General features: G+C 42.8%; 1 protein-coding gene across 2 annotated transcripts in view; it reads right to left on the reverse strand.

Moving 5' to 3' along the window:
- The window catches only part of EOGT (EGF domain specific O-linked N-acetylglucosamine transferase), a 39594-nt gene continuing 27255 nt past the window's right edge, over positions 12098-24436 (reverse strand). The window contains exons 16-19 of one of the 2 annotated variants that reach the window (XM_021068244.1): positions 20007-20068; positions 19151-19270; positions 15314-15416; positions 12098-14472 (exon numbers count right to left, since the gene is read on the reverse strand). In XM_021068244.1, the coding sequence (XP_020923903.1) occupies positions 14326-14472; positions 15314-15416; positions 19151-19270; positions 20007-20068 (432 nt within the window). In that variant the 3' untranslated portion in view covers positions 12098-14325. 2 annotated transcript variants of the gene reach the window in all.

Consider the following 24436-nt stretch of genomic DNA (forward strand, 5'->3'; position numbering starts at 1 on the left):
ACAAATTAAAAGGTCACGGATGCCCAGATTTTTTTCCAGGTTGAGAGTTAAAACGCAGAATAGATCATTTTGCTGCCCGTGAAGGACATATGAAGGGGTTTTGAAGTAACTCTCCTTTCCAGGCAATATTTTAATGAAATGCTTAATATTCTGCTGTGGATTAATGAGGCTGTTCCCTATTTTCAAACAATGGTGAACAATTAAGACTCAATTCTGAAAACAAATTGGCATTGCTGTTATTTGTGATGGCATTAAAATGACCATCGTGGGAGCAATGGGACATTATTTAACAGGACAGAAAATAACCACTGACATCAAGCAATTCAGTGGAGATATTTGAGGGCGAAAAAAAAAAAATGTCTGTAGCAGCTGCTGATCCTAGAAATAAAGCTGACATTTTAGGATGAAAGCAATTTGACCAGCTGAAACCTCGACGTGCTTTGTGCCATGTTCAGAAGTCACCCAAAATGCATGCCAAGGTCCTAAATATCCACCATAAAGTCACTGGTTTGTGTAATTCCTCAGCCCTGGTTTCCAAATACTCAGAGGAGAAGAGATGGGTGCCTATCTTTGAAGAGCTCAGACTTGTGAATGAATGGAATTAATTAGCCACAGGAGTATTAAAAAAAATATACATCAAGTGTGAGAAAAGGAATCTATGGACAAAGGTTAACTGGGAAGAAAATGACCTTCCAATTTAACTCAAAACCCAACCCAGGAGTTCCTGTTGTGGCAAAGGGGAAATGAATCTGACTAGTAACCATGAGGATGCAGCTTCAGTCCCTGGCTTTGCTCAGTGGGTTAAGGATCCAGCGTCACTGTGAGCTGTGGCATAGGTCTAAGACTTGGCTTGGATCTGGCGTTGCTGTGGCTGTGGCGTAGGCCAGCAGCTGTAGCTCCGATTCGACCCTAGTCTGGGAACCTCCATATGCCACGTGTGTGACCCTAAAAAGAAAAAAAAAAATACAAGACTACCCTCAATACCCATATGATCTAAATAACCAGGAACTATACGGTTCAGCAAACTCACATCACAATGCAAACAGAATCATAAATTATATTTTCCCAGTGCCTTATTATGGAAAATTAGGATGAAATTTCAGTGTTATTCTACAAGTGGTCAATGAGAAAGAACTATTTTTCATGCCCAAAAGTCATCTGACATTAGGTAACTTTTCTCATACTTTCATGCACTATAATTCTGTTTACCTCACTATTTTTCTGACCAATATTCTTTCTAATTCTACTTCTTATAGCTCCAGTCCTTGCTTCCCTGGATGCAAAGTTATTTCGCTCACTATTTCAGATAACTTATAACTTAGTCCTGTCCTCTTTCCCCCCACTGAAAGAAAAGTCTCGATGGCCAAATTGATGACATGAAATCAGAGGTTTAAAGAATAATTCATTATACTATCAAGATCTTGGCATGCCAATTGCTGAAAAGACTATTTTGAGCTGTCAGTTCTAAAGCACATATTTTTTCATTGACTGACATGCCAAGTGCTTGATGGAATAATGAATTGTTCCCATTGACATCACCATTGCGCACAACCCTTGGGCTCCGTGTAGCATTTTTCAGGGTGATGAATGACACTGCGATTCTTTCCCTGGTGGATGAAACTAGGAAGGTGAAGTCAGGTGTGGGGACTTGCTGAAGAAGGGGACAGAGGTTAGGGATGGAGGGAAGAGTGGAGTGAGGATTGGGACACAGTAAAGGTCAGCCGTGATGGTGGTATATCCTCTACATTCTGTAATTAAAAATACACGAGTCCACATTTTCACATGATTCCAATGAAACTGCATCTTCTGAGTAGTATTCTGCTTCTTGCTCTGAAAGGTTTTTTTGGTTACTGTTGTTTTCACCAGATCCCAAACCCCAGGTTTGTTACTACTGAGCCACAGCAGAGGGGAAAGGTTTATGGGTTTTTTTTCTCTCTGTCTCTTTTTTTTTTTTTTTTTTTTTTTTCTTTCTGACTTGTAACCTATGTGCTGGTGCTGCGTTCAACTCAGAAACTCAATTCCTCCCACTCAGAGACAAGCAAGGCCAAAAGAAGGCCACTAGATCAAAACCATGTGGACGCTGTCCTCAGCACGGGACAACCTCTTCCTAAGGTATCAACCACTTCTGTATCTCTAGGCTGGGCCAAATCTAACACTTTCGAGCCAAGGGAACACCTTCTGAAGGCTTGAAGACCCACTGAGCAGACTTGGCAGGAGTCCTTAATAATTATAAGGCACGAGATGGACAAAATGCTGAACACTGACAAAGGCCAGCATCCACAGAGGTGGTAATGTGTTAGGAACTTCCTGTTCATGTCAAGAACTTTTTTTCTGTGTTTGAAAGGCAGACTTGGACCTTCTCTGAGACACAGCTCTAGTTTCTCTGTCATATTTGAAATGAGATGGCTGGCAAGGGGTTAACTTCCAAAATTTATCAACATCTCATACAATTCGACATTAAAAAAAAAAAACCCCAAAGAACCCAGTTAAAAGGTGGGCAGAAGACATGAATAGCTATTTTTCCAAAGATGACATACAGAAGGCCAACAGGCACATGAAAAGATGCTCAGCATCTCAAATGTAGAGCAGGCCTGTGAGGCCTTCCCAGAGTGGACCCCTGCTCATGTCCTCCACCTGAATTTTCAGGTATAGAAAAACTTTATTTTATTTTTATTTTATTTATTTATTTTTTTGCCTTTTCTAGGGCCGCACCAGTGGCATAAGGAGGTTCCCAGGCTAGGGGATGAATCAGAGATGTAGCCGCCGGCCTACACCAGGGCCCCAGCAATGCGGGATCCCAGCCGTGTCTGAGACCTACACCACAGCTCACAGCAACGCCAGATCCTTAACCCACTGAGCAAGGCCAGGGATCAAACCCTCGACTTCATGGTTCCTAGTTGGATTCATTAACCACTGAGCCACGATAGGATCTCCTAGAAAAAGTTTAGTCGAAGAATTGATGTAATCAGAGAAATGAGAAAAAAAAAATACAGAGGAAAAGGAAAACAATCAAGAAAGACAGAATAGTAATAGTTTAGCCATTCAACAAAGTCAAGGACCTTTAGTTAGTTCTTCTTCAAGGACCGCAGATACTATTCTAAGTCATGTCCTTGAAGGTTTTGCAGGTGCCAAAGCCCTCACCTGGTGAAAGAAGTCAACTCTGTGCTGCCCACAAGCATGTAGACGCCAGACCAGTTGGAACTAGGAGGTTGATGGTGCTGACTCCCAATTACCTCACTACCCACCAGTCAGGAAAATGCCCATGAGCTGGTCACAACCTGCCTCTTGAACACTGTAAGTCTCCTCACACCCCCTCCAAGAGGGGCAGAGTCATTGAGGCATGTGCCCGCTGGGTTCCCCTCTTTGCCTGGCAATTAAAGCTACTTTTTCTGTTTCCTTCAACTCTGTCTCTGAGTTTCTATTTGACATTGACGTATAGAGGCAGCTGATATTTGGGTAACACTAATCATCAGGGAAATGCAAATCCAAACCATGATGGGATATCACTCACACCTGTCAGAATGGCTATCATGGAAAAAGAACACAAATAACAAATGTTGGTGAAGATATGGAGAAAGGGGAACTTTATCCACTGTTGGTGGGAATGTAAATTGGTGCAGCCACTGTGAAAAACGGTATGGAGGTTTCTCAAAAAGCTAAAAGTAGAACCACCATAGGACCCAGCAAGTCCACTCCTGGGTATATATCCAAAGAAAATCAAAACATTAATTTAAAACAATGCATGCACCCCAATGTTCACAGCAGCCTTATTTACAATTGCCAAGATATGGAAGTAACCCAGGTGTCCATCAACATATAAATGGATAAAGAAGACATGGAATAGATAGATAAGTAGACAGACAGACAGACAGACTTGGAGGCTATTAATACTTAATGAAATAAGTGACAGAAAAAGACTAATACTGGATGATATCACTTATATGTGGCATCTAAAAAAATAGAACAAACTAGTGAATATAAAAAAATGAAACAGACTCACAGATATGGAGAACAAACCAGCAGTTACCAGTGGGTAAAGGGAATCGAGGAGGGGCAAGATAGGGGTAGAGGATTAAGAGATACACACTATTATGCATAAAATAAATAAGCTGCAAGGATATACTGTACATCACAGAGAATACAGCCAATATTTTTAATAACTATGAATGGAATATAACTTTTAAAATTGTGAAACAGTGTGTTGTACACCTGAAAATTATATGATTGTAAATCAACTGCACCTCAATTTTAAAAAGGGCAGGCTTGGGAGTTCGCACCATGGCACACTGGGTTAAAGATCTGGCATTGCCATAGCTGTGGCATAGGTCAAAGCTTCAGCATAGGTCACGGCTGCAGTTCAAATTTGATACCACCAAATTAATTTAAAAATTTAAAAATGAAAAAGGCAGGCTTGAACCTTCATTGACACAAATCTCCAGTTTCCAGGCAGAGGCCTAATCAACCACGTGACCTGAGCATTAAGCATCATTAATAACACGTGCCTCAGGAGCTCCCTTCACCCTCCACCAGACAGCAATTCATTTTATCTCTTAAATAAATAAACACACACACACAACTTTCATTCCCCCCCACCCCGTTCCCCAGTATTTATTTTCCTATATATAACAAAATTCTGGACTCTACCAGGATTTTTTTTTTTTCTTTTTTAGGGCCACGCCTGTGGCATATGGAGGTTCCCAGGCTAGGGGTCGAATTGGAGCTGTAGCCACCAGCCTAAGCCACAGTCACAGGAATGCTCAGGATCTGGGCAGCGTCTGCGACCTACACTACAGGTCACGACAATGCCGGATCCTTAAGCCACTGAGCAGCAAGGCCAGGGACTGAACCTGCTTTCTCATGGATGCTAGTCAGATTTGTTTCTGCTGAGCCACGACGGGAAGTCCCCAGGATTTCTTTAAATCTTAGCCTATCCTTAAACATTTTAGCAAATGAATAAATCCATCCTTCCCCCCAGGATTAAGAAGGCACACATTTTGTAGAAAATACTTTAGGAGGAGGCCCAGAACACCACCCTCCCATCACAGCCACCCCTTGGCCACCTTGCATAACTGCCCGGTGGATTCACATAGGTACATACATCACTTACCACTCACTGGTCAATCACAGCAGTAATGAGCAGAAGCAGACGTTAGACGTGGGTCCAAACTCCTCGCACAGCAGCTGAGAACTCGAGGCCAGGCCGTTATGGTGGGTGAAGTTCTCAGGTGGGAAGCAAAGGTTCAAATCCCACAGCCCTGGAGCCTCTGCAACTTTTGTCCGTGGACCATCTGGTCTCCCTGAGGTCCTCCACCTCTTAGCCTGCCAGCCTATGGCTGGATGGAGCATTCCAGGGTTGCAGACCAGCATGGCCACTGTCCTCAGAGCATTTCAGGCTAAGGTCGTCCTCACACAGAGATTTCTCTGGTGCTCCTGGGCCTAAGACGTGGTCTCGTGTGTCTGTGTCTTCTTCCTCCTCTTTCCTCTTCCTTTTTCATCTCCCAGCTCACCTCCCTGCTCACGGAGGCCTCCAGGTATGGGAGACATTAGGGGTGTGATTTTCCGTTTGTCTGGACATAACCTGCCTCGGCCCCTCTACGGCCCTGGCCAGGATGTCTCCCTTGGTAACACGCTCCTCCCCTTACGGGCATCCCCGAGGTTCCTCCTTACCCTCACCTGTGTGATTATCTGGTTAAGATCAGACTCCCTAGTCCTCACTAGTGTGTGCCAGGCAAAGTGCTTTACAGATAGACCAACCAGATAATCATCACAACAACCTTCAGCTTGGTGCCCTGAATAGCCTCCACTTACAGGTGTGAACATTGAGGTTCTGTGAGTGTCAGTGGCTGGCCCTAGGTCACTTGGGCAGTAGGTGGCCGGCCAGAGCCTGCACCCTTCCCCGCTCAGCCATACTGCCCCTCATCACGGCCCCGCAAAACCCTCTAATAATTCCTGAGATGTCACGTGTGTGCGCTTGCCCCACGTCATAACCCTGCAGAAGATCTTTGGTGGGTCCCAGGAAGCCTGAGTGGCTGTAGAAGAACTTCTCCTTGGGTCCTCTGGGTCCTATGGGTCCTCTTCCAAGGCGCAGCCCAACAGAGTCCAGAATCGGCTACAGTGTCTCACGTCATGGGGGACCACTTCGACCACGATGCTGTCCACTAGGAACCAACTAGTCCAGACGTTTTTGCAGGATCCCTGGCCAAAAGGTGCTATTCCACCAAAAAGCTGACTTTAACATGCTAATATTGGGAGAGGGAGCACAGGAGTTGGGGGGGGAGGCATGGTAGGGGAGGGAAAAGAAGAGGAAGAAGGTGGAAGAGGGGGAGGGGGAAGAGGAGAGGGAGGAAGGGAAGGAAAAGGAAGAAGAGAGAGGAGGAGAAGGGGAAGGAGGAGAGAGGAAGAGGAGGAGGAAGAGAACTGAAGAGGAAGGACAAGCCAAAGGACAGAGAAAAGCAGAAAATAAGATCCTTCCCAGCTGCTAGTCCTTTTCACTAGTCTGAAAGGAAAGCCATAAAAGAAGGGGTGCATTTTCTGCCTATTATTTTTATTCCCTTGTCCCCTAGATGTATTGCCTGCACCAAGTAGCAGCCACCATAAAACTCTTCTTTTCAATAGATTGCTATTTGAATTGCAAACGCTAGGCTCTCCAAGAACATATAATCTAGTAAAAAGTAAATATGATAGTGTTACCAGGCAGTTTCTGAAAGGCAGTTTCTGAAAGGCAGTTCATTGGCACAGAGACACCTGCCAGGCAGAACCTAGCCCTTCCTGTCTCTGCTCCAAGTCTTGGTTGGGTGATGGCCCCATGGGACACTCCACCCTCCCATCCTACTTTTAATTTTATAAGAAAGCAGATGTATTGACATATTTGTGAACCGGAGGAGGAAAATGTCCAAGTCCCATTTCCACCAAGTGAACCATAAACTCTCTAAAAGCATTTTGTGTAAATTCTCTCCCTGAAAGGTGCTGAATATTCGCTGCATTTTTGAAAAATGGTACATAGACCAAGGTATTTCTGGAGGATTTACATTTTTCTATCAGCGTAGAATTGCTCTTCCTGTGAATCACTGCTTCCTTGCTCTTGTCCCTGTTTTCTGCCGGCCTTAGGGCCTAGAGTGGTTACTGCCCTTGAGTGTACTTGTTTCATCGGCTTTTCCATTGTCCTGCCCAACCTCCCCTTCAGCAATTTTTACAGTATTAATCCTGGCTTCCCCCTGCTTTCCTTTGGCCTGTTCAATGTGTCTAATACTTGCTTACGTCACTGGAGTCATTGGCTTTATTTACTGTCTGTTCCACTTTTTTTATATACACTTTTTATTCCTATATGCAAAGTTTATTCTTATGCCTCTCCTCTTACTTCTAACATGGCAGACCTCTTTGTGTTTCTGTGCGGAAAATGGATCTTCCTATGTTATAATTTTTTCTTGTATGTGTGTGTCTATTCCACTTTAAGAGCGGGTTTTCTTCTGGGACTTGAAACTTTCACCTTTAACTTCATCTCCTCCTGATGATTCCTCATCCAGTTGTCTCCTAGCAAAGTGGTCTGATTTCTCTGGCACATGTACTTAACCCTGTGCCAGCTCCAATTTCTACCTAAGACCATAGGTACGTCTACAGACTTGTGGCCTTGCAATTTACTGTGCTGATTTTCTGAAAACAATTATTACTTGCTTTTTTTTTAATGGCCACATCCACGCATTTGGAAATTCTCAGGCTAGGGCTGCAGCTTCGACTTACACCACAGCTGCAGCCATGCCGGATCCTTTAACCCACTGCACTAGGCTGGGGATTGAACCCACAACTCCACAGCGACCCAAGCTGCTGCAGTTGGACTCTTAACCCACTATGCCACCGTGGGAACTCCCCAGCCATTACTTTTCACCACTTGTCCTGCTGGTTGAGTAACCTAAACTTGATAGGCAACATAGTGTTAAGATAGCTGGGTGGCAATAAACTTGGAATAAGCGTTATCACTGATGTGTCTTGGGTTCGATACCTGGCCTGGTATGGCCAAAATAATAATAATAACATAATAATAATAATTGGGAGTTCTCTCACGGCCAACTGGTTAAGGATCCAGTGTTGTCATTTCTGTGGTACAGGTTCCATCCCTGGCCCAGGAACTTCCATGTGCCTCAGATGCAGCCAAAAATAAAAATAAGTAAACTTGGAATAAGAAGGCCTGGGTCCGAGTCCTTCCAGGGCTATGGTGTAGCACGGACATAATCAGAGCTGGAGTGCTGGCATGGCTGTGTTAGTTAGGTTTTTGGACTGGAAGGAAGAAGGACTCCATTGCATGATGTGAATGTGCAAGTGGCCTCTTGGATAACTGAAGAGTAGCTCATAATTGAACTTGACACAGAAGAAGCACCAGTAGCTCAGATCTGATGTCTTGGTTCCAGGAACCTTGACATTCTCTGTACATTTCATGTCCAGATGTCAGGCTAAAGGGCTCTGCTTGGGGCTTTTCTTTACTGTTTCTCTTACAACGTCCCAGTTGGATAGAACACAGCTCAGCCATATTCCTGGTCCAGTCAACTGTGGTCAGGTATCACAGTAGATTTAATTCACAAAAAAGATGCAACCAGCCAGAGCAACTTCATGTCCAAAGCACTGCCTGGTACCCATTACCCAGAAGGTGGACACAGCCCTGGTCAGCACTGATGGCAGCCTTTCTAGAGGGCGTTTCTGCACTCTGGTCCTTCTGCTCACTGAGAAAAAGACCAGTACCTCTTCCTTTTTAGAGATTCACAGTGTGCATTAGCATATCAAAGATGGGCAGAAACCCTGCAAGAAACCGCTCTATTCTACTTAGCTTGAGGCTTTTTTTTTCAGGCTAGGGGTCCTGTGGGAGCTGTAGCTGCCAGCCTATATCACAGCCACAGCAAGGTGGGATCTGAGCCGTGTCTGTAACCTACACCACAGCTCACAGCAACACCGAATCCCTGACCCACTGATCAAGGTCAGGGATCAAAGTCCTGGAGGTCATGTCCTCATGGATACTAGTTGGATTTGTTTCTGCTCTGCCACAATGGGAACTCCCCCTAGTAAACCATTTTTTAATGTAACGTCTTAAGGATACCCAGTGGAAGAGACTTTGACAAGTACTGGCTTAGACCTCATGGCCTGTCAGCTGCCATCAGCTGTCACTCTCTCCTACAGCCACAGGTCCCAACGCCTATGCATTGGAACACCTGGGAACATTTGACCCAATAGAGTCAGCCAACGATTATATCCCTGAAATTCTGATTAACTTGGTCTGGGGAGAGGTCTGGAGATTAGAATTTAAATAGTCCCCAGGTACTAGAGCTTTAAGTATTTATGAGTCTATGGTTTCATGGTATAATAATAGCATTTACTGAACATATGCTGTGGGCCAGGCCCTAAACAAGTGTGATTTTATGTTCCTACTTTATCCTTAAATCTACCGTGCCTAAGTGCCTAATACATGTTGCCACCAATTTATAAGAAAATTGAAGCTTCATGAGGCTAAGCCACGAACCCGTGATTGCACAACTTCTGTGCTGCCAAGGCTGAGGAATTAGGGCCTCCTGAATTCTTGGGTATACACAGCATGCCTCTCCCAGGAACCTTCTCTCCCACCAGGTACAGGCACTTCAGTTTGACTAACAACCCACTGCAGAATGAACAATGCCATGAAGAATATTCAAGGTCACTTTCAGCAAAAATATCCCCAAATTCTGCAGCTCATGATTATGAAAAATAAATAACAGCAAATACATGGAGCACTGTATTATCTCAGATCCCTGTAAAGACCCAGGTTAATTTCAACACCTCTTTGTGCTGAAAAGCCCCCCTTAATTAACATGGCACCATTCTCAGACATTTAGACCTCAGTGAACTGCTTCACTTATAGTTTGGTGCTATTCAAATGACATGATAACAGCAATTGCATATGCAACAACCTGTAAAGCCAAATAAGAATGAATTTAGTTCCTAAATAGTATTGAGGAACTATGAGTTATCTATAGACCTACAATAGATCTCTTGTCATCCCAAGAAAATTCCTCTGTACATCAATGAGAATACATTCCACTTAACAGCTTATGTCACATGGAATCATCTTCCCAGGGCCAAATGCTCTTTGCACAAGATGACTAGGAGATATTACACCAGGTTTGGGAATTGGCTGCTGCTAAGAAATCCCACACTTAAACCTGAAAACTGTCCACAATAATTTTCCCACTTTTCCTCAAATCAGGGGTGAAAAAAAATCCATCACATGCAGAAGCAAGACCTTACTCCTAGCGCTCAGGTGTCTGGAATCTACAATGAACTTCTTAAACCTGGGCTTTGGGGCACCAAGAGGCCATTTGGAAGGGCTTGGCTGCCACCTTGTGGTGAAAATATGCATTACCTTCCAAGCGAGAGCCTATGTAACACGTACCCTGCTGTAAACAGCTTCTTTCATGCTAACAGTGCGCATGACATCTTTCGCCATGCCCCAAAAGCTAAAAGAGGTAGGTGATATTAAAGTGTCTGGCAATAGCCCTTGATCGGGAATAGGTTATTTTATTATATTTTCGGCTGCACCCAAGTTATGTGCAAGTTCTCAGGCCAGGGATTGAACCCTTGCCACAGCAGCTCCCTAGACATGCAGTGACAGTGCTGATCCTTAACCCCCTTCACCACAAAGCAACTCCTGGGAATAGGTTACCTTAACCACTGGTTCCTTCAAAGCAACTGTTGATTTGCTTCTGTACTCCTAATTTTGAAAAAGCTAGTGTATGCCAAATTCTCTCACCATTGACTATGCTTCAAAGAAAATAATATGTTTTTTTTTCTTTTTAGGGCCACACCTGCAGCATATGGGAAGTTCCCAGGCTAGGGGTCGAATTGGAGCTGCAGCTGCTGGCCTACACCACAGCCCTGACACCACCAGATCCTTAATCCACCAATCGAGGCCAGGGATGGAACCCACATCCTCATAGATACTAGTCAGATTCTTAATCCACTGAGCCACGAGAATATCAAGAAAACTATATCGTAGCTGCAAGACAGGTCTTAACTCCAGGGCTATTTTCTCTCTTTTCTTCTCCCCCTAATCTCTCTCCTCTCTTTTCCAGTCTCCCTTCCCTCCCTCCTTCCTTCATTACCTTCCCTGTTTCACTTCCTTTACAAAGAAAGCTCTATATCCAATTCATCTGTTACTTACTGGCTGTGTGGCTTTGAGTTTAAATATCCCAGGAGTTCCCCTGTGGTTCAGTGGGTTAAGGATCCAGCATTGTTACTGCAGCAGCTTGAATCCCTGGTCCTGTAATTTCTGCCTGTTGCAGGCATGGCAAAAAAAAAAACAAAAAAACAAAAAAAAACAAAAAAAAAAAAAACACCCAAAGACTGGTTTTTACATTTTTAAAAGATTAGGCAGGGAGTTGGGTGGGGATGGGGGCCAATATGTTTCAGAGAACACTTATGGCCCAGAGGGCTCACTCTAGCTTGCTATCACATAAATATCACCTCTAAGTAGTCTTTAAAACAAATAAAATTAGAATCTAACTTTCTTCATATTAAAAATGGAACAATTCTCTGTGGCACAATGGGATCAGTGGCATCTCTGCAGCACTGGGATGTAGGTTCAATCCGCCACCCAGCACGGTGGGTTAAAGGATCTGGTGTTGCCATAGCTGTGGTGTAGGTCACAACTGCAGCTCAGATCTAATCCCTGACCTGAGAACGCCATATGCTATAGGGCAAACAAAAAAGAAAAAACAGATAAACAAAAAACGAAATGGGAGCAATTCTGGTGGCTCCATGCATTAAAGATCTGGTGTTGTCACTGCAGTGGCTCAGGTCACTGCTATGGCAGGGTTCCATCCCTAGCCCAGGAACTTCCACATGCCATGGGCACAGCCAAAAAAAAAAAAAAAAAATTCTTACATCGTTTTTGTATAAATTATGCAATATAAACATTTATTAAAGCATCAGACCTTAAACTGCTAAATAACTGTAAGATACCATTTTTCCTTAAACAGAATTTTCGTCAGTGAGCCACTCAATTTGTATAACCTCCAGCTACCAGACTGCCAGAAAAAGCTACTAACATTCAGACACAAAAAACCCTGAAAACAGTCCAGTGTTCAAATAAAATATAAAAAGATTTATTCCAAAGCCATATCCAACAGGTATAAATGGTGAAATGCATCTGTTTCAAAGACTTAATAAAAAGCACAATCATTACATTTTACATTTTCTAACAATTCCAATAAAGTGGCTAACGTATTTACTGTTTCTATAAAACGTATTTTCTTTAAATGCAAAATAGGCAAATGCAAATGTAGTACTTTATTATGAAATTATCCTCAATGTGGGAAACTCTCACTCATGGACAGAATCACACTGCCACCTGCTTCTTAAAATGAGATAAGGAGATAATGTTGAGACTGGTTTTTTAGGCCACTTTCAGATGTTTATGCCTCTCTGACTAAAAGTACAACACAGCCTGGACAATTCCTTTCCAGTGAATTGTCTTCTTAGTGTTTACTCAGTATTCTGGACCAAGAGAAGCAGCAATACCACTCACTTCAAAATTCATCTGTTGGAGTTTACGTTGTGGCTCAGTGGAAATGAATATTACTAGCATCCATGAGAATGCAGGTTCGATCCTTGCCTTGCTCAGTGAGTTAAGGATCCACCATTGCTGTGAGCTGTGGTGTAGTCTGCAAAGGCAGCTCAGATCTGGTGTTGCTGTGGCTATGGTGTAGGCCAGCAGCCACGGCTCCGATTGGACCTCTAGCCTGAGAACCCCTATGTGCTGCAGGTGTGGCCCTAAAAAGACAAAAAAAAAAAAATCTGTTATAAGTCTTTTTAAACAATATTAAGATCACAAATCAAAGCTATCACTACAGTAACTATTTCCTTTACAGGTATTTTAATAAAGATTCCTAAACTCTAGAAGACTTTTCATAATCCTTTAATGCAAGAGTCAGCAAACACGTTCTGTAAAGATCCAGATAATAAATATTTTAGGTTTTTTGGGTCACTTCTCTGTTGCATATTCTCCCTTTTTCATTTTTTTACAACTTTAAAATACATTAAAAAAATTAGCTCTGCTGTACACTGTTAGTCCTCTACTTAAAAAAATAGGAGTCATTAGTCTCTAAATTAGACTACTCAAGTGTTAATAAAATGTAAACTTCATATTTTGCAGTAAAATAAATCCATGGTTGCCAACCACTAAATTGAAATTTCATAAACAGTAAGAAATGATTTCCATTCAAAGAGTGAGGCTGCATTTCAGATAGCCATTTTAATCACTGGCACTTTTTATGGCTCTTTTTTGTGTTGAATTAGATTATTTACGTGTGTCCTTACCCTTTTTTTTTTTTTTTTGTCTTTTATAGGGAAAAATAATCTTCTGGCAGCTAATTTGATGTTTGCAAAATCAAAGATTAAAATACTTCCACGCTAAAAGAGGTAGACGCATACACACAGGCAAATACAGTTACAAATATGTGCGCAATGGAGCCACTATTTGAGATAATAAATGCTCTTCACAGCTAAGAAGGAACCAGCTAAAAGGTACATCAAACGGTCCTAAAGAACATTCTCATTTGTTTTTATCATATGTGGTTGTTACATTTGGGGAAAACATGATGTGCATATGAAATGTGTGAACAAGAATTAATGCAAGAGCATGGTTTATTCAGGTTCTTGATGCATATAACCTGGCGTTGACTAAAAAGATTATTGCAGAGATTTCAATGGAGGTTAGTTTGGACTCATCGAGTAAAAGAGATCTGTTTATAATACTGTTTGATCTATAACAAGGTCCTATAGCTTGGTACTGAGAACCACAACCGTGTGTGTGTGGTGTGTGTGTGTGCATGTTTTCCTTTTCTACTATACACAGTGCTATGAACAAACCTTGGCAAATAAACAAGTTGTGAATTGACTCAAATACATCATCAAATACATCATTAATAAGTTGGAAGCCTCTAGAATGATGATCCCATGATTATTTGATTAAAAACATTTACAAATTGTAAAGCGAAGAAAGTTGCCAACTTTGGTATCCCCTAAGAAGGCTCCATTACATCTTGAGCTCACGCTCAATTTCTGAACTATATACAAATTACAGTTTTCAGTGCAAAAATAGTATTTTGATAAATAGTAATGACACAAAAATCACATGAAACAGTTAAAGACTATAAAACACATAAGTAATACCCTGAAGGCATGTTTTGGTATTTAAAAAAAGGTAATTTGGGGCTAGGAAATAAAAGCCTGGTTTACTGATTTAACTGGAAGGTGAGTGGGGTCGGGGACCATTTAAATACTCCCTTTTGGCAAAAAGACTCAACACATTTAGAGCTCATCATGTTTGTTCTTAAAAGGCCACTTTGGGTGTTGCAATACATGGTCTGCAGCCTGAAGGACAAGGAACATAAATTCTTCTACATCAAAAGAGTAGTTGGTAAATTTTGGATGTTCCCCCAGAGTTGGGTGGTGACCCTGCAAAACCAAAGCAAAAGACAAATACATAAGCCATTAAGGACATAGTTTTCTGAACCAGAAGACAATTATTTTGCTTCAGGCAAAGCAACTATTTTAATTTATGCTCTATCTCGGAGGTTGACACATTTTTTCCGTTAATGGGCCAGAAAACGTATATTTTCTGCTCTGCGGACCATATATATGGTCTTCACCACAGTTAGTCAACCCTGACACAGAAGTGCTCAAGCAGCCCCAGATAACACATAAAAAGAGCAGCAGGACTGTGTCCCAATAAAACTTTATTTATACAAACACATGGTGGGCCAGATTTAGCTCCCTCCTCTATGGTTTGCTGACCCCCTCCTCTAAATAATTTAATAGATCTCTCTAGGCTCAGATTTCACAATGTTGTCTTTTCCACGTAAAGATAGTAGTTAATTTCCGTTTTCCCCCGGTTTTCGAATAGAAAACATAACAATTCACAATTCCAGAGAAGACCAGTCTATCTTCCAAGTTCAAAGGCAGTTTGTCATGTTATCTCAATTAAAAAGCAAAACAATAGGGAGTTCCCGTTGTGGCTCAGGGGTAACAAACCCGACTATTACCCTTCAAGACACAGGTTCAATCCCTGGCGTCACTCAGTGGGTTAAGGCTCCTGCGTTGCCATGAGCTGTGGTGTAGGCTCAGATCCCACATTGCTGTGGCTGTGGCTGTGGCTGTGGCTGTGGCTGTGGTGTAGGCCGGCAGCTGCAGCTCCAATTCAACCCCTAGCCTGGGAACCTCCATATGCCATGGGTGCGGCCCTAAAAAGACAAAAAAAAAAATGCAAAACAAGGTGAATTTTGTCATTGAACTTTACCTTATCTTGAGGAAAGACTTTGTTCTGCCTTCGCCAAGTGATGTAGTGGACACCTCTCAGCCTGGCCAGGTCCAAGTAACAGCGTTCGTCCCCACAGTTGTACCTAAGGATACAAGGGCATCCCCAGAGGGGGCTTTTGCCTGGGATTTCTGGCCAATCCATAGTTCTCTAGGGAAACAAATGCACCTCCCAAATATGTCCTTGCAAAAGGTATTATAAACAGTGAAGAAGAGCAAAGAGATTCACATTCATGGCAGCAGTGTTCACAAGAGCCAAAGGGTGGAAACAACCTGGATCTCCATCAACTGATGAATGGATAAATCAAGCATAGTATAGCCATTCAAGGAAGAACTGCTGACAATAAAAAGGAATGAGTCCTGGTTATGCTACAGCAAGGATGAACCTTGAAAACATGATGCTACGTGAAAGATGCCAGTCAGAAAAGCCATTATATTGTATGACCCCATTTACAGGAAATGTCCAATAGGCAAATCTACAGAGACAAAGTAGATGAGTGGTTTCCAGAGGCTACGGGGAGGATGGAATAAGAAATAACTCAGCGTACTGAGATTTTTGGTGGGTAATGAAAATATTATAAAACTGCGGTGGTTACACAACTCTATCAATATTCTAAAACCAATGAATTATACAATTTAAATGAATGAATTGTCTGATATGGTCATTATGTCTCCATAAAACTGTTTAGAGAAAAACACATTAAAAAAAAGACAGCAACATGGATGGAACTAGAGACTCTAATACTAAGTGAAGTAAGAAAGAGAAAGACAAATACCATTTGATATCACTTATATCTGGAATCTAATATATGGCACAAATGAACCTTTCCACAGAAAAGAAAATCATGGACTTGGAGAACAGACTTGTGGTTGCTAAGGGGGAGGGGGAGGGAGTGATATGGATTGGGAACTTGGGGTTAATAGATGCAAACTACTGCCTTTGGAATGGATAAGCAATGAGATCCTGCTGTATAGCACTGGGAACTATAGTCACTCAGGATGGGGCATGATAATGTGAGTAAAAAGAATGTATACATGTATGTGTGACTGGGTCACCTTACTGTATAGTAGAAAACTGACAGATCACTGTAATCCAGCCATAATGGAAAAAATAAAAATCATTAAAAAAGAAAAAAAGTGAGAGGGAGTTCTGTTGTGGCTCAGCAGGTTATGAATCTGACTGACTGGTATTCATGAGGTTGCAGGTTCAATCCCTCGCCTCACTGAGTGGGTTAAGGATCTGGCGTTGCCATGAACTATGGTGTATAGGTTACAGACACAGCTCGGATCCAGTGTTCCTGTGACTGTGAGGTAAGCTGGCAGCTGCAGCTCTGATTCAACCCCTAGCCTGGGAATTTCCATATGCCACAGGTGTGGCCCTAAAAAGCAAAAAAAAAAAAAGTGAGAGATTATTTTTTAAATAATACTGTAACTAGATTACCTTAACTTCCAAAAATTAGAAGAAGATCAAGGAAGGGAAGGGACCTTTATCAAGAGGCCTGTAACCTTGGTATTAGCTTCTAACACCCTGGTCTTTGTGCACATGGACATGGTCGTCTTGGGGCAGGTAACACATCCCGCAAAGACCTGACATTTTTCAATTACATTTCTTTCCTTCCCTCCTTCCCTCCTCCCCCTTCTCTCTGAGGAGAAAAGAGGAATTGAAAGAGAATCCACAAGTAATCCAGCTATTTCCCTAACATACATATTTTTTAAATGTTTTCTCAGGTTGTTGGAAGTTCTTGACAGTCTCCCATTTAAATGCCAAGTCAAAGAGTTCCCACTGTGGCACAGTGGGATTGGCAGTATCTCTGAAGTATTGGGATGCAGGTTCAATCACTGGCCTGGCATAGTGGGTTAAGGATCTGGCATTGCCACATCTGTGGTGTAGGTTGCAACTGCAGCTCAGATCTGATCCCTGGCTGGGGAACTTCATATGCCACAGGGCGGCCAAAAAAGAAAAAAAATAAAAAGTAAATGCCAAGTCAAATCATTTTTAAAGTGCAACCATAAAATCAAGATTTTTATTTTATTTTTGCTTTTTAGGGCCACACCTGAGGCATATGGAAGTTCCCAAGCTAGGGATTGAATCAGAGCTACAGCTGCTGGCCTATACCACAGCAACAGCAACAGGGGATCTGAGCCGTGTCTGCGAACTTCATCACAGCTCATGGCAATGCCAGATCCCTGACCCACTGAGTGAGTCCAAGGATCAAACCCACACCCTCATGGATACTAGTCGGATTCATTTCTGCTGAGCCATGATGGGAACTCCCAAAATCAAGATATTTAGATGCAAGGGGAAGAATCAGGTAACAGTAAACGCTCTTGGTCTTCAGAGCAGAATTATTATGGGAGAGAAGGCCCTGTCTCTAAAACGAACCACTGAGTTAAAGGAACACTAGGAAAGTCAGTTCGCCTGGAGGCCTCAGTTTCCCTGTGTATGGAATCAGAGATTCCTAGGCAAAGGGATCAGCTTATGTTCTGGAATGGTGTTCTCTACCTAATATGTACATTGTACATGTCCTCAAATTCCTTCCCTCTCTCTCTTTTTTTTTTTTTTTTTTTTTTTTGGCCATGATCAAGACCAAAAACATTCCTGGAAGTTACCAGGCTAGGGATTGAACATATGCCACAGCAGCAACCCAAGCCACAGCAGTGACAACGTTGAATCCTTAACTCACTGAGCCACCAGAAACCTCCAAATTCTCTCTTTACTTCTTATTTTTTTTGAATTTTAAAATTATAGTTGATTTTCTTTTTAAATTGTGGTAGAAAACACATCACATAAACTTGACCATCTTAATGATTTGTTAAGAGTGCAGTGCAGCTATTGTGTAACCAATTTCCAGAACACTTTCATCTTACAAAAGTGAAACCATCCCCATTAAACACTAAGTTCCTGTTCAGGCCTTGCCAGTTGCCCGCCTACTTTCTTTCTCTATAAATCTGACTACTCTGCGTAGCTCATGTAAGTGAAAGCATACAGTATTTGTGCTTATGAGAATAGTTTATGTCACTTACCATAATGTCCTCAAGGGTCATTCCTTTCGTAGCATAAGACAGAATTTTTTCCTTTTTATTTTTTTATTTTATTTTTTTTATTTTTTGCTTTTTAGGGCTGCATCCATGGCATCTGGAGGGTCCCAGGCTAGTGGTCAAATCAGAGCTACAACTGCCAGCCTATAGCACAGCCACAGCAATGCCAGATCCTTAACCCACTGAGTGAGACCAGGGATTAAACCCGCAACCTCAGGGTTCCTAGTGGGATTCGTTTCCGCTGTGCCATGACAGGAACTCCCAGAATTTTTTCCTTTGAAAGTCTGGGTGCGTGTTTGAGTGTGTGTGTGTGTGTGTGTGTGTGTGTGTGTGCATGCGCTCGCGTGTGTAACATGTTGCTTATCCATTCAGAGGTCAATGGACACCTGGGTTGCTTCTGCCTCGGCTACTGTGAATAACACTGCCATGAACATGGGTGTACAACACACAGCTCCTCTTTTAACATAATAATGACACTGACTGCAGGGAAATGCTTTCAGTTTGAGAGGCGCAAAGCAATGCACTCAGAGAAGGAAACAACAGAGTCACATCTCCTGCATGATGCTGAGATGAGGGAGGAAGGGGATATTTGCTTGCTAAGTGCAATGGCAGGCTGCAGACTTCACATTTTTCAAGTCTCTTTTTCTTCCTAGACGCCTATACGATGTGACTTCTTTGTAATGATTAAATATTAAGCCTTCAGAGGCTCTGAACAAAAGTCTCAGCATGCATAAAATGCATTCTCAGCTGCCTCTGTGTAAAACTGTCCCCAAACACTTACAGTTCAAATACAGCAGCCCAATCTGGAAGGAAAAGTAAGTGGGTAAGGCCAGCTCCGTGCATTCCAATAAATATGTCCGTGTTATGTGTGATCCTTAGCTGATCTAAAAACGCAAGTTCTCTGGACACATAAAGAACAACAAAAGAAAGAAGGGGAGAAAAGTATTGAGTAAGCTTTTGACTCATGATGTCAACATTTATACAAGTGTCTTTCCCAACTTAAATCCCATTCCGCCATGGTTTTTTGCCAATTTCAAGCCTACGCCAGGAATTAACAACTTAATTGCTTAATAACTTAACAGACTTGTGGTTGCCAAGGGTTGGGATAGGTTTGGGAGAGGGATGGAGTGGGAGGTTGGGGTTAGCAGATGTAAGCGGTGATACACGGAGGGGATAAAAAACAAGGTCCTGTTGTATAGCACAGCTCACTCTACTCAGTGTCCTAGGATAAACCATAGTGGAAAAGAATACTTTAAAAAAGAACATATACATGTATAACTGAATCACTTTGCTATAGAGCAGAAATTAAGACGACAGTGTAAATCAAATATACTTCAATTTTTTAAAAAAGATACTCTGAAATAAATAAACAAATTTAACTAAATAAGACAATTTCTCCTAGGCCAAAAAAAAAAAAAAAAAGATAGTGTAGCAACATCAGTCCACCTACAACTAAAGGGCTTCTAGCCCCTGTGCCTGGGCTCCTCACCCACCCACTTCACTCACTGATGGCATCTCCTTGTCCCCTTTGGGGTCTATGACCACCAGCAACTCCCATTTGAAAAGCTCTTCCTCTCCCCCATTAACTCATCCAGCAAAAGATGACAGGGTCTGCCCAAGAGTAGGTTATTACTTACTTATATTTATAATCGACAATCCGGACCTCAAAGGTAGATACCGTCTTCAGTGCATTAACAAGCTGGCGGGGGGGAAAAAACAAAACAAAACAAAAAACAGAAACATTTAGAATTACTTTCCCTTCCTTCTCGTCTGTTTTACTTACCTTGGAGTTTCCAAATTTCTTATTTTTGATATAAAATATTTTTCACATGTGAAATATCCTTCCAGTCTATTGTTTTAACACTTAACTGAGTTCAAATGCTGGTTCCACCCCTACTTTTTTTTTTTTTTTTTTTTTTTTGGTCTTTTTTTGCCTCTTCTTGGGCCGCTCCCGTGGCATATGGAGGTTCCCAGGCTAGGGGTCTAATCAGAGCTGTAGCCACCAGTCTACACCAGAGCCACAGCAATGTGGGATCCAAGCCGCATCTTCGACCTACACCACAGCTCACGGCAACACCGGATCCTTAACCCACTGAGCAAGGCCAGGGATCGAACCCACAACTTCATGGTTCCTAGTCAGATTTGTTAATCACTGAGCCATGACGGGAACTCCTCAACTTTCAACACATATTTGTTGGGCACCTATGTTGTTCCAGAATTTTCTTCGTACCCATTATCTCATTTCAGATAAACTCCTAGTGCTTTTCTTCACCAACTGAAGATCCTAAATTATTGGCAGAAAGACACTTTCAACATTTCTTCATAGGAAAACAACTATTCTTTTAGCAAAGAGACAGCAACTAAGCCTGATTAATACACCATAAATACATCGCCATGGTTCTCTATGTCCCTCACACCTAAGCTGTCTCAACCCAACACCATGGATCACTGTTTTTAGAAACATTCTGCGTTTGTATCCTATTGCCTCGAGACACACACTATTACTGCAACAGCAATAGTTTCAGAAGCGGCACTGAGTATACACATAAATTGTGTCAGCATTTCTAAGTGCTTTTGGTACATGCCACTTAATGCTCATAAAAATCCCATCAAGGAAGTATGATCATTGTGTGTATTTCACAGATGGTGTAATGAGATCTTAGAGAAGTTAAATAACTTTCCCAGGATCTCCAAGCTAACAAAAGGAAGAACCAAAATTAGGTCATCTGACCCCAGAACCTGTGTTCTTAACCAGCACATTCCATGCTCCTGCTTATAAAAAGCAACAGGCAAAAAAAGCAACAGGCAAAAAAAAAAAAAAAGGGAAAAGGCAATGGCCAAAATCCAGCCCCCTCCCCCTGTGTCTCTCTCTGTCTCTCTGTCTCTGTCTCCCTCTCCCTCACACACACACAGTCATAAAATGGAAGTTTCTCTCACTAGACAACCCCTGGAATTCCACAGGCACACTCCTCCTATCAATGAGTTGGAGTGAGATGTCTAGAATTCCATTTTCCAGGGGAGAATTAATCAGGGGGCATGAGCCTGGTCTTTCAATGAGATGGGCCCACAGAAAAGGAATCACGTGTCTCTGTGGGTCCCACAGGAAACACGCTCTTCTTCAGAATTTCTAGTCACACCTGAGAGGTGTGGCATGATTATTCTAGCCATGAGGTTGGGCAGGATGGCATGTCCCACCATTTAACAAGGGTACCTGAGTTTTGTTAGCTATTCACAAGCCAAGGGCAAGGTGCCTTCCTATCTGCTTGGGAGCAGCCGTTCCCAGGGATGCCAATCCAGGGATGCAAGCAGCCGAGTGGGCGCTCTTTGGCTCAGAGATGGAGCTGAATTACCAAATCCCACCAAGTGGGCAACCTGAAGGTGGGTCCAAAAACATCGATGGCTGCAGTGTTTCTTTTCTCTTTCTTTTTTTTTTTTTTTTTTTGCTTTTTAGGGCCATACTTGAGGCATATGGAGGTTCCCAGGCTAGGGGTCGAATAGGAGCTGTAGCCGCTGGCCTACATCACAGCCACAGCAATACCAGATCTGAGCTGTGTCTGTGACCTACACCACAGCTCATAGCAACACCAAATCCTTAACCTACTGAGTGAGGCCAGGGATCGAACCTGCATCCTCATGGATACTAGTCAGATTCCTTTCTGCTGAGCCACGATGGGAACTCCAGTTGCTACCTTTCTAATGGACTTCTTTCCAGAGGTCGATGCTGTTCCTTAGCCTGCCCCTTCCCGATGGCCTGGGAAGCAAGGTGGGTCAGCCTCCTCCAGGGTCCTCTTGTGTTAGAGCAATGGAGCACTCTGCTTAAGGAGGCTCAGAGAGCTCCCACTGTGGATCCAGCAACTAGCATCCAGGAGGACGCAGGTTTGATCCCCGGCCTCACTCAGTGAGTTAAGGATCCAGCATTGCCAAGAGCTACCATGGTGTAGGTCACAGATGTGGCTCAGATCCCACGTTGCTGTGGCTGTAGCACAGGCCAGCAGCTGAAGCTCCAACTTGACCCCTAGCCTAGGAACTTCCATGTACCATGGGTGCAGCCCCCAAAAGACCAAAAAAAAAAGAAGAAGAAGAAGCAGGCTCAGGAGTTCCCTGATGGTTAAGGATTCAATGTTGTCACCTCTGTGGCTCAAGTTCCATCGCTGGCCTGAGAACTTCTGCATGCCATGGGCATGGCCAAAAACAAAAGAGAGAGAAAGAGAAGCAGGCTCAGAGTCTGACTACCAGAGTCCACCCCCCATCACTCTGCTCACTAGCTAGGGGACCTTGGGCATGTTTTCTGTTTTTGTTTTTTCAATTTTATTTGCTTTTTGTTTTTTGTTTTTTGGTTTTTTTTTAATTTATTTTGTCTTTTTTAGGGCCATACCCTCAGCATATGGACTTCCCAGGCTAGGGGTCCAATCGGAGCTGTAGCCTCTGGCCTACATCAGAGCCACAGAAAAGTGGGATCTGAGCCACATCTGTGACCTACACCACAGCTCACGGCAATGCCAGATCATTAACCCATTGAGCATGGCCAGGGATCGAACCCAAGTCCTCATGGATGCCAGTCAGGTTCGTTAACTACTGTGCCACAACGGGAACTCCTTAATTTTTTTTTTTTTTAATTTTACGGCTGCACCTGCAACATATAGAACTTCCCAGGCCAGGGAATGAATCAGAGCTGCAACTGTGACCTATGCCACAGCTATGGCAATGACCTTGGGCATGTTTTTTAATCTCTAAGCTTCATTGTTCCTGTATAAAATAGAGAATAATAATAAAATACCTATATTCCAGGTTTTCTGGAAGAGTTGGAAGACATGTATGGGGGACACAGAGCAATACGCTTGGCCCACAATTGCACTCAATGAGTGTTACTTCTGCCAGTAAATACTGTTGATCGGCCTGCTAATGAGGCTTCCCATCCATATACCCCAACATTGTATTACTTGATATATTTTTATTTCCAGGTCTTTAAACCTCCCCCACCCCATCCCCCACACACACTGTTCATTTCTTCCAACCACACTGCCTGCAATCAGTGCCTCATTACACCATATGTCGAACTCCTCCATAATCCATATGGGTCTCAAGAAGAGATGCTAATTACATAATGTGGATCAGCCTGCTAGGCATCCAAACTAATTTATGTACATTTTACCCATCAAACCCCACCCCCACCTCCCTCCCACTAAGTTATTTCTGGCTCAAGTCCACTGAACTGCTCAAGCTAAAAGCCCAGGAGTTCACACTTGATTCTCAATATCTCTCCTGGTCTTACCTGACACGCTACCTGTAAGTAACACAGGCTTTATCTCCAAGACAGATCGTGAAACCATTTTTTTTTGGTCATTCCCACTGTCATCCCCTTCATCTCAACTCTGATCGAGGTGACAGCTCTTAATCAATCTCCCTGCTCCTACTCTTGCAGCCAGAGTAATTTAAAAATAAATAAGTCAGCTCATGCCTCTTTCTGTGTCTTCATCTTCTGTTTGCTGCTATGACAAATTACTACAAACTTAGCATCTTAAAACAACACGATTTATCCTCTTGCAATTCTGGGGGACAGCAGGCTGACACAGGGAGCTAGAAATCTCACTGGGATGTAATCAAGATGTAAGCAGCATTGCCCTCCTTCAGGAGTCTCTAGGTGAGATGTTTGCCTTTTCCAGCATCTAGGAGCCATCCCTGTTAGAATACATCTTTTTTTTTTTTTTTTTCCCTTTTTAGGGCCACACTAGCGGCATGTGTAGGTTCCTGGGCTAGGGGTCAAATCACAGCTACAGATGCCAGCCTATACCACAGCCACAGCAACACCAGATCCGAGCCTCGTCTGCGACCTACACCACAGCTCACGGCAATGCCAGATCCTTAACCCACTGAGTGAAGCCAGGGATTGAACCCGCAACCTCACGGTTCCTAGTTGGATTCATTTCTGATGCGCCATGACAGGAACTCCCAGAATAAATCTTAACTAATGCAAGGACATTGTTCAGCTATGCCGTCACAGGGAGGGGCCTTCCAAGATGATCTTATTGGGGTTAAGTATAATTTATGAATTGATAGTGTTGAAATG

This window comes from Sus scrofa, chromosome 13 (genome assembly GCF_000003025.6).
Source record: "Sus scrofa isolate TJ Tabasco breed Duroc chromosome 13, Sscrofa11.1, whole genome shotgun sequence".
NCBI classification, from domain to species: Eukaryota; Metazoa; Chordata; class Mammalia; order Artiodactyla; family Suidae; genus Sus; species Sus scrofa.